Below are 11,073 nucleotides of genomic sequence, written 5' to 3' on the forward strand. Positions count from 1 at the left end.
CATTAGGATTGGAAAAGTTAAGAAGTCTTTAGATTTGCCTCTTCCAGGGAAAATTGTGAATCAAACACAGCATCTCAGCATTAGTGTAAGTAGGCTTTTTGGGCTCTAGAGACAGCACATTCCTCACTTGAACGGGCTACTCTGCCCATATACCAAGAGACTTGGAGAGCTGATAGCTTTCTATAGGGCTGGGGCAGGAGAAGGCTCTTCAAAAGGTCCAGGCATCTGGGAAGGCTGCTCCTGAAAGAAGTTACATCAGGGGAATTTTATGTGTTTGTGAGAATACTCCAAGAAAACAAGACAAGTGTCTTGTGACCTCAGGTTTTTCCAAACACGCAAAATTGTTCTTGGGTTATGCTTGTATGACCCTCCCAGATGGAGTGGACTGGAGGTAGTTTTTTTCTGATTATTCATTACAGCTGACTATTGACATTTTTATATGCTTATATGAAAACCCATGGTTTTGCTTTGTTTGTTTGATTGTTTGTTTAAACCACTTGTGGTTTGTCCTTTTGATTGTACACTTACTAAGGTGACTCTACTTAACCATCTGAGTATAAATTGGCTGGTATTCTGAATAAAATTAGCCATTGCATGAGAATTTATTGTGCCTCATTTTTAGGGCCCCTTCTGCCAACTTCACCTCCAACTAGGGTGGTGACAGGCTCCTATATTACCATATGACTGAGCTTTCCATTATATCAAGCTGTTGTCTGACTCATCAAGTTACAAGTTAAGATGTACATAGTAGCATGCTATTATTAAAAGGAAATGCTATTTACATGATGTGACACATGCAGATCCTGAAGGCACTACAAAGTTACATGAACAAATTCCCCAAATATCTGTAGTTTCCACTTTATTGACAGTGCTGTCTGCTGCCAACCATGCACCTAGCGCCTCATGATGTGTATTCAATGATACGTTGACAGAGGGAGAGAACATTAGGGCCTGTTTTACTGATTATTCTGCAAGTTATGAAGGCAGAAGCCAACCATGGACTGATAGAGCATTACAAATCTTTCAAGGACAACCCAGATGCCAGCAGCAAAGGGACATCTTCTTAACAGGTAGAACTTCAGGCAGTATACATGGTCATAAAGTTGGAAGAAGAAATGAGCAGTGATGGAATTACTCACTGATTCATGGATATAGTCAATAGATTTTCAGGTTCTTTCCAAAAACCATGATTGGAAATTTGGTAAAAAAGACCCTGGTAAAGATTTATGAGGAGGAGATGGGAGGAGGACATGAAGATACTTATGTCCCAAGTATATACACATCAAACCTGACTTCAGCTGAAGAGAAGTTCAATAACCAAGTAGATAGAATGACCCAATCTAGGGACAGTTAGCCTCTTTCCCTGGCCATCGAACAGTGCCAATAGGACAATGAACAAGGTGGTCATAGTGACAATGGTCAATCAATATTACCTAGGAGCTGAAAACAAGGACTGCTATACTGTAAGGCTGACCAAGAAACTTAAGAGGAGCACCCCCCACATCATAATGTCTAGCTGTGTGGTCATGGGGAAATAATTGAGCTTCCCTGTGTCTCAGTTTCCTCTTCCATGAAAGGGGCTGATAACAGCATATAGGTCAGAGGGCCATCACAGGAGTCACAGAGTGTGAGTGACAATCTCTATGTCCTTGTCCTCATTTGAGACAACTCCTGCCAACAGGAGCTGAGTGAAGACTGCCTGGACACTTTCTGTGCAGGAATACACAAATTGATACTTTGCTCCTTTCATTTTGTGTGATGAAGGTGGAGGTGTCTATTTGTCCTGTAAGGTTGGTCAGATGGAAATGAAGAGAAATGCTATGACACTGCCCTGAGTAGAAGTGCTAGAGGGAGAGGAGCTGCTCTGACCAACAAGCCCCATGCAGCTACAGGAGTTTGGGCTCCAACACTGTATCAGATGGAGGCTGATCCAGAAAAGGGCAGTGTGTGTCAGAGCCTAGGGCCTGCAGGAGGGTAAGAGTTAGGCAAGAACTGGGTACAGGGTAGTCACAGACATTGGAAATAGACCTAGGACAGAACTGGAGCCAGCAGACCTTGAACTGTAGACTTTGAAACTGTGAGTCAAACCAAACCTTTGCTTTTGCTCAGTGGGTTCTCCTAGATCACTCAGTTCTATTCCATTGATCAACATGTCTGTCTTCATGCCAATACCTTGGGGGTTTATTACTATTGCTCTGTAGTACAGCTTGAAATCAGGGATGGTGGTACAGATATAGAAGTTCTTATATTATACAAGTTTTTTTATACCTATCCTGGGTGTTTTTTTTCCATATGAAGTTGAGAAATGCTCTTTCAAGGCCTGTAAAGAATTGTGTTGGAATTTGAATGGGAATTTCACTGAATCAGTAGACTGCTTTTGTTAAAATGTCCATTTTTACTAGGCTAATCCTACCAATCCATGAGCATGGATATCTTGCCATATTGTAATATCTTCCTCAATTTCTTTCCTCAGACAGTTGAAACCTTGTCCTTCAGGATGTTTCCTTGCCTGGTTGGAGTTAAACCAAGATATTTGATGTCATTGGTGGCTATTGTGCAGGATGTTTGCTCTCAGTTCTTTCTTAGCCCACTTAATATTTATATAAATGAGGGCTACTGATTTTTTTTTTTAGTTAGTATTCAGTGTTCATTTTTAAATGACTTAGACTATAAAGCTGCAGCCCTCCCTGGTGAAAAGTAGGTGTTTTGGTCAGCGTTTCTATTCCTGTACAAACATCATGACCAAGAAGCAAGTTGGCAAGGAAAGGGTTTATTCGGCTTACACTTCCATACTGCTGTTCATCACCAAAGGAAGTCAGGACTGGAACTCAAGCAGGTCAGAAAACAGGAGCTGATGCAGAGGCCATGGAGGGATTTTCTACACTGGCTTGCTTCCCAGGCTTGCTCAGCTTGCACTCTTATAGAACCCAAAACTGCCAGCCCAGAGATGGTCCCACCCACAAGGGGCCTTTCCCACTTGATCACTAATTGAGAAAATGCCTTAGAGTTGGATCTCATTGAGGCATTTCCTCAACTGAAGCTCCTTTCCCTGTGATAACTCCAGCTGTGTCAAGTTGACACAAAACTAGCCAGTACAGTAGGGTAGAGATCATGCATTCTGGTTTTGCTTCTGACTTCTTCCCCTTTCCACATTGTCTTTGAAACATTTGATAAACAGAATACATACCCAGGAGATTCAATTGGCACAGAGAAGAGTTGGGAATTGCCCCATCAGGAGGCAGTTCTGATAGAGACTACAAATCCATATTACCAGGAATCTTCTTGTCTGATGAATTGTAAACCGAACACAGAACACATCTTGTCCATGCCAACATTTCCTAAGAGGAGGGAGGAGTCCTAGGGAGGAATAAATAGACATCACTGTTCACTGAGGAGATGCCAGGCAAACCGCAACCCTGAACATCAGGAGTCAGCTATCACAGAGGCTGTTATCTGGCTGGTATCATCTGCAGGTAATGCTTGGGATTCCTTGACTCCAGGGACAGAAAAGGCACTGTCCCAGGACTGTGTGGTACTAGCTATGGCCTACAACATGTGTATGGCTGAGGCAAGGGCTTTGGATGAGATACTGGTCTACAATAAGGGAACATTTCTGGGGTTCACAGAATCTTCTCTCTGGTCTGTTTCACTTGCAAATTGAAGATGCAACTGCTGTGGTCTCTGCTCATGGACAGTAAATGGAGGCTGCTCCTCTGACTCTACTGGGATGAAGTTTTAAGAATTTGCAAAGCATGTTGCTGTCATAGCTAGGGTGAGACAGGACTGGTGCACAGTCACTCTGGATGACGCGACAGTTCTGTCTTGCTCACATCACAGAGGCGATGCCTGGGGGTGTGTTGTGACCCCACTTCCTTCTTAGATCCCAGATCCCCTGGCCAAGCAGACAGGTTTCATCCTTAACTAGGGAAGCAAAGAAGTCGCAGTCACTGAGCCATGACTCTTGTCATACCAACTGAGCAACCTCTTTTGTCTGGAAATAATTTTGGCACAAAATACTGTTGAAAATACATTTCCAGAGAAACGGTTGCATCCGTCTGAAAGTAAAGCACAGAGTAAAGGCAGCCAAGTTGTTGAGGTTCTGGGATCCTCTGTAGCAATGTCACAGCAATGGGGACTAGTGGTTTAGTGCCAACACATCCTTCTCTGCTTTCTCCAGCTCCCTGTGTGTTCCTCTTGTCTTCTCTCCCAGCCTAATTCCCTTCACTTCATCCTGATTTTTCTCCCTGTCCCTCTTCCTACTCCCCTCTCTTCCCTCTTCCTATCTCCTTGCACCCTTTTTCCCATTTCTATCTCCTTCCGTTCTCCAAACTTCTACTCTCTGAGCTCTCCTCTCTCCCCAGTCCTCTCTCCTCCATCCTCTCTCTTCTCTCCCCTCTCCTTGCTACTCCTCTTCTCTCCTCTACTCATTCTCCTCTCTCCTTTTTCCCTCCCTCTTTTCTCATCTCCCCTCTTCGCTCTCTCTTCTCTCCACTCCTTCGACTGTCTCCCATTCCTTTACCAGCTTCTTTCAACTTTATAGCTGAATAAACGATCAGAGGCCAAAGGTAGATAGCCATGATTGCAAGCTTTCAACTATAGTCCATTAAGAAGCCTGTGGCCCTTGTGCTGGTAATATATAGAGGGGATGGACCGCTAGACATTCCCAACCATGATCCCCCAATGCCAACAACAAGCCAGCTACTTAACAATAATGTAACCTGGTCCCCTGGCTGAGTTGCACAGAGAGGTCCACCCATTTGCTTGCTATCACACAGCCAACATGAAATTTGGTGCAGATATCAGAGACTGATACTGATACTCTTTCTTCTTCCTGCCAGGAGGACTTTCAAGCCTCCTGAGGTACAAAGCACCATGCTATTCCCTGGCAGGGCTGACAGAACATTCCCCTGTGTGTCCTTCCACTGCTGGTTCCATGGGTTAAGGATTTCTGCACTGCACCAGATATTTCTCACACTGCCTTACAACTAACACTCCCAACACCTAGCTCCATGCACCAAATGAACTCAGGGGCCTTAAGATTTCACAGACTTGTCATCAAAGGGTTAAGATAGGACCTGTGATAAAAACTGCTCAAAGGTAACAGAGTTCAGCCTAAGGAGGGGGCAGCTGGAGGTGACAAAAGTGCAAAGTGCAGACAGGGCTTACACCCATCCCCCACTACTATTCTGATTTTTCTTGTGACCCTAACATGTCCCTTCAAATCTCTGGATCTTGGTTCCCAACTATGAAAATTGGCTTCTGTGACAGCACTTCCTACCTGGAAGTAGGGAGCTTAGGATGGAGTACTGCATCTGAGAGGCTATATTACCTACTGTGGGCAGTCACAGAGTCAGGAAGGGCAACAGAGCAGAGCACAATGCCAGCCAGGGTGGGAAAACTATTAGATACTCAGAGCTCCATAAGGTCTTCCCAGACTCAAAGGATGATTTCTTTTCAGCCTGGAGAACAGAAAAGATGGCCTTCATTGTAGCTATGGGGATGATCTTAATGGCTGGGATCTGTCCTGCTGTCCTATGCTTCCCAGATGGCACAAAGGAAATGGATATTGCATTCCATGAACACCAAGACAATGGGACACAAGATGACAGTCTCACATTGGCCTTCGTCAACACTAACTTTGCCTTCAGCCTGTACAAGAAGTTGGCTTTGAAAAATCCAGATAAAAATATTGTCTTCTCCCCACTTAGCATCTCAGCTACCTTGGCCCTCGTGTCCCTGGGAGCAAAGGGCAACACCCTGGAAGAGATTCTAGAAGGTCTCAAGTTCAATCTCACAGAGACCTCTGAAGCAGACATTCACCAGGGCTTTGGGCACCTCCTACAGAGGCTCAGCGAACCAGAGGACCAGGATCAGATAAACATAGGCAATGCTATGTTTCTTGAAAAGGACCTGCAGATCCTGGCAGAATTCCATGAGAAGACAAGGTCTCTGTACCAGGCTGAGGCCTTCACAGCAGACTTCCAGCAGCCTACTGAGGCCAAAAAGCTCATCAATGACTATGTGAGCAATCAGACCCAGGGGATGATCAAGGAACTGATCTCAGAACTGGATACGGATACACTGATGGTGCTGGTGAATTACATCTACTTTAAAGGTGAGAGAGGTCCCTGATCAGGAGTGGGAGAGGGAGAGGAGCTTAGCTGGGTACCTGTGCTATCAGAGGATCACAGGAAAGAAGGTGCCCAAAGCCTTGGGCATGTGGGTGCCTAGCTTCTTGTCACTCACCAGTCTCCTCTTCTAAGCTATCTCTAGACAACAGTTGTGTTTCCTGGTACATACTCAAGAGAAGTCCTGAGCTCTCAGTCTACAAGGGCTGCTTATTGGCTACGACTTAACCTCACTTACAAGCAGAATATCTTACCTCACATGTCCAATCCTACCTGCTGGTCAGAAGCTATGGCTACTCCCTGCAGAGACAGGTTCCCCCCCAGATTCCCATTGCAGGCATTTTTAACATGTTCCTATAGCAGAAGTCCATAAATGCTGGAGAGCCTCTGTCTCTAGGTGGGTTCAAGTGGACTAGGAATTTCTTGATCATAACTAGCTCAGAGATGGTAATTGGGACATGGAAGTAGTGAAGAGCCCTGTGGGCAGGTTTGGTGCAGTACTTCTCCTCTGACGATTTTCTGTACTAAACTGTTGCTGTGCATGGAGAAGCAAGGACTCAGTAAGAGCAATTAGAGATGGGGAAGTGTCAGCCAGGCAGCGTTCTGTGTTTAGAATCTGACTGCTTTGTAGAATTTTGCCTTTGTAAAATAACTAGCCATTTAGCCAAGAGACATTCCTGGTTCAAGGAGTCTGATGAGACTTGGATGCAAGAGAGATGGAGACTCAGTTGGAGATATTTTAGGTGATGGTACTGGGGGGAAATCTAGAAATCCAATGCCCACCAATCCTCCCTGATAGAGACAGGGAGAAAGGGGACAGCCCTGAAATTGGTGCCTGACCGAAGTGATGATATAACCAAACCTTATGGTGTCTGGAGCTAATCAAAGTTAATCCAGGGTAGAGTTAGGGCAGGTCTGGGCTACAGGCAGAAAATGAAGATGACAATGGAGAGAAAAATAGGACAGGAGATGAGAGCACAGGATGACAGAATACAGGAGGACAGAATATCAAGAGAGCAGGATTCCCCAGAACTGCTGTGACCTGGTAATGGTAGAAGCTGAGTGAAAGCTTGAAGCGTTAGACCACAGGACACGATTCTTTCAACTCTCCCCAGACCCAAACTCAAGTGCTGCTTGCTGTGAGGTGGGATGTATGCCTGGGCTGTAAGATGCTAAGAGGAAGGAATTGTTTCACTATTGAGTCCCATAATGTTCATTGGTAGTGGGGACAGAAACTAGATTTCTGGGATAAGCCTGAGTGGTGTCTGTGATTTGAAGAGACTGTCATGCCAATGTGTGAAATGAGGACTCATTTCCCATGTATTAGGCCACAATCTATGAATTATGAACGACTCATGATTTTGGAGAACAGTCTGTGCTCTTGTTTCCCCTGAATCCTGTCCCACAAGACATTGGTTCTCCTGAGAAAGATGAGAGCCTCAACTCTCCCCTGTCTCCAGTCTCACCACTTTCACTCTTGTCTCTCTTACACTCTCCACCCCAGATCCCTGACAGTGTCAGGAGCTCAAATAGCCAGGCTGTGATTTTGAAGTTCCCTTTCTAGACCCCACCTGGACACAATGCCCAGAGCTAGCAGATTGGTCAACTACCAAGCTTTATCAAATTCATCATATGCTACATGAAGGGACAACCTGAGTGAATGAAGATGATGGACTGCTGTCATAACTCCAAAGCTGAGCATAAATGGGGAGGAGGTGAAGTGTTTGTCTTGTGTTTAAAATATGATCATTTGCCTCATCTTTAGGCAAATGGGAGATATCCTTTGACCCTCAGGACACATTTGAGTCTGAGTTCTACTTGGATGAGAAGAGATCTGTGACAGTTCCCATGATGAAAATGAAGTTACTGACCACACGCCACTTCCGTGATGAGGAGCTGTCCTGCTCTGTGGTGGAACTGAAGTACACAGGAAAGGCCAGCGCCCTGCTCATCCTCCCTGACCAGGGCAGGATGCAGCAGGTGGAGGACAGCTTACAACCAGAGACCCTGAGGAAATGGAGGAAAACTTTGATTCCCAGGTGCAGGTCCACAGGACCCAAAACAGCTGGGACACCTGTCCCGCTGTTACATAGTGGCCAGTGTCCCTGTACCTCAGAGACTCACTAGTATCCTTTGTAATGGTGGGCAATCCCCGGGGAACAGATAGAATTTATTTGAATTTCTTTCTGTTGATTACGTATTTTGGGCCATGAATTGCTGTCAATTTTGTTTTTCACAAGATGGGATCAGCTAGAACAAAGAACTGTGGTTTTTCTCCCTCTAACTGGCTGTAAGTTACACAGAATATAGAATGAGTTGTAAGGCAGAGTGAATTGTGATTGACAGATGAGCTCTGAGAATCATCTCTGCCTTCTCATCCCTCAATAGCCATTATTAACCATACATAGGATAAGACTTGAAGTCCTACTATATATCATCTGATGTAGACTCTGAATGTATATCAGAGACTGAAGCACAAATGTACTCTTTGGGCTCCTCTTAGCATTGAGGAAGAAAGAGTGTGGTAATGAAATTAAATTAACCGTCATCAAGTAGGTTAAAATATGAGAAAGGGTGAAGTTAAGAAGGGGAGTATCCAAAGATTAGAATAGCTGGAATCTGATACAGTGTGCAATTTTAAATAGAAGGCTCATTAGAAGATGTTTTAGAATTGCCATGCTAGGGGAGAATTGTACTGAGGATGTAGGAGGAAAGCATTCTACGTCCCAGGACAGCTAGGACCAAGTCAGGTTGCCTGTCCACTGTAATCACTCTCTGGCCCTGATAGATGATTAATACATTAGAAAGAGCAAAGTCAAGTCGACTAGGCATGGATGGAAAGAGGATTTTCTCCAGGGAGATGGCTGCGTGGTGAGGAGATCCAGGGACATGATGGATTGAGGGGGGTCACAAAGTCCATGGACTCTTACCTTGCTCTTTTTTATTCTCAGCCAAATAGAGGAGCTAAACCTGCCCAAGTTCTCCATCTCTAGTAGCTACAGGCTGGAGGAGGATGTCCTTCCAGAAATGGGGATTGAGAAAGTCTTCACCGAACAAGCTGACCTATCTGGGATCACAGAAGCCAAGCAACTGAGTGTGTCTCAGGTAAGACAAGAAGCACAGGATGCTTCGCCTTGGGTCCTGAAAGTAGATGGTGGAGGGTATGTGGGCTGTGAGGATGGTGCATGTGTGAGAATCCCACATTTCTGAGTTTCCTTAACAAATGTTCATCCTCTACCCCTGTACATAAGCTCACCTAGGAGCCCATAGTGGGAAAGGGCCTAGAGTTGCTCCATAGAAACATGGATACCAACATGTGCTGCACTGCAGTGCAACATACAGTACACTGCAGGGGCACCTACACTACACTACACGGGCACCCACAATTCAATTCATTGGCACCCAAAATACACTGTAGGCCAAACCACTTCCATACTTTACCTCCTATACTACAGTGCTGGGACAGTACTTCTTGACCAGCACTCAGATTATTAATAGTAAAACTAATGACAAGGAGTCATGGCAGTTTTGAGGAAAACTCCAAGACCGTGAAAGAAGATGCTTTAGACCCCTATACTACAGTCTTAGGTGCACAGCCTGGCTGTAACCAATGTTGTGTCCAGCGCCCACTCAGAGCTCTGGGTACAGATCAGTCCCAGCAGGACATGGTATTTTGGAAATGTGAAACCATGGGTTGCACATTGCTGTTGCATATCACAAGGAGGCTGGAGCAGGAGGGATGATGAATCTGGCACTGGCTGACAGCACCCTGGCTGTTCCCTCTGACGAAGTTGGGAGGCTGCATATGAAGAAACTCCTGCCACTGCCTGCTCCTGTCCTCCTATTGTAGTGATTTCAGGACAGCACAGATTCAGACACTGAGCAGACCCAAGCCATGCTTCATCTCACACCCTGAGCAGAGACTTGGGAAATGCAGGATTAGAGCCCAGGAAAGAAACAAAGAAATTCCCCAGCAGATGAGGCCAGCACTTACTGCCTGCTCCAGACCTCTTTCCTTCCCTCCCTGGTCTCTACTGAGTGATGTGTTTCTTTCCCCACAGGTGGTCCACAAGGCTGTGCTGGATGTAGCTGAGACAGGCACAGAAGCAGCTGCTGCCACAGGGGTTATTGGTGGCATTCGTAAGGCCATATTACCAGCAGTGTCTTTCAACAGGCCATTCCTGTTGGTTATCTATCAGACAGGTTCTCAGAGTATCCTCTTTATGGCCAAAGTCACTAACCCCAAGTAGACCTAAAGCTCCCCAAGTTCTCATGATTCTGCCCAGGGCTCTGGGACAGAGTCTGCATGTGGATCTCTATATACATCCTGTCATTCAAGCTCTGATTGGCTGTTGCAAAGTTGGCTTAGACAGCTACATTGACTATCTCTGTGATCCAACATGCACATAAGACTTTGGACTCTCAGTGTCAGGCTCTCAGGCCTCTTGGGAGCATCTGTGCATATTTCTGAACCTGGAATCTGCCTTTATTCTTTTTCCCTGGTGAGTCCTCTTTATATATCTGTACCGCAAACCTAGGCATTGGCAAATACACAGAGTTCCAATACTGACTTTGAGCACATCTGCTTACACAGTCTTGATGGGACCATGCTGGCCTCTGGGCTAACCCTTGAGAATCAAGCCCAGGAATGAGAAGGAAACCTGTTGCCCTGAATGTCATTCCAGCATCTGAGAAGGCCTGGTGTCATGCTTTCCCAAGGTTATGCTTTCTTTCCCTCTGCAGGCTTTGCCACTCAGTGCCCCATGTAGGGTCCCCTGAGCCTGCCTATATCTGGCACAGTCAGAACCCAAACTCCTACACCTGCATGGGACTGAGGGTCAGACAAGCTCCTCTTCCCCTGGGACTCCACCTCAGCCTCTCTCTAAGATCCCAGCTGACCAACCTCACATAAAAGATGAAAACCACCAACCAAAATAGGAGACAG

The 11,073-nt window shown here is 45.6% G+C and overlaps 1 protein-coding gene across 1 annotated transcript; it reads left to right on the top strand.

Annotated features, from left to right (window-relative positions):
* The first annotated feature begins 3,357 nt into the window (after positions 1 to 3,357).
* Positions 3,358 to 10,698, top strand: LOC110307043 (serine protease inhibitor A3K). Its single transcript, XM_021179254.3, has 5 exons — positions 3,358 to 3,473; positions 5,459 to 6,115; positions 7,894 to 8,167; positions 9,080 to 9,233; positions 10,190 to 10,698. Exons 2-5 carry the CDS (start codon positions 5,476 to 5,478, stop codon positions 10,376 to 10,378), a joined length of 1,257 nt encoding a protein of 418 aa, XP_021034913.1. The 5' UTR covers positions 3,358 to 3,473; positions 5,459 to 5,475; the 3' UTR covers positions 10,379 to 10,698.
* Positions 10,699 to 11,073: the final 375 nt, after the last annotated feature.

The sequence above is a fragment of the Mus caroli genome, unplaced genomic scaffold (genome assembly GCF_978045245.1).
Source record: "Mus caroli unplaced genomic scaffold, Mus_caroli_1 scaffold_14, whole genome shotgun sequence".
In the NCBI taxonomy this organism is placed as follows: domain Eukaryota; kingdom Metazoa; phylum Chordata; class Mammalia; order Rodentia; family Muridae; genus Mus; species Mus caroli.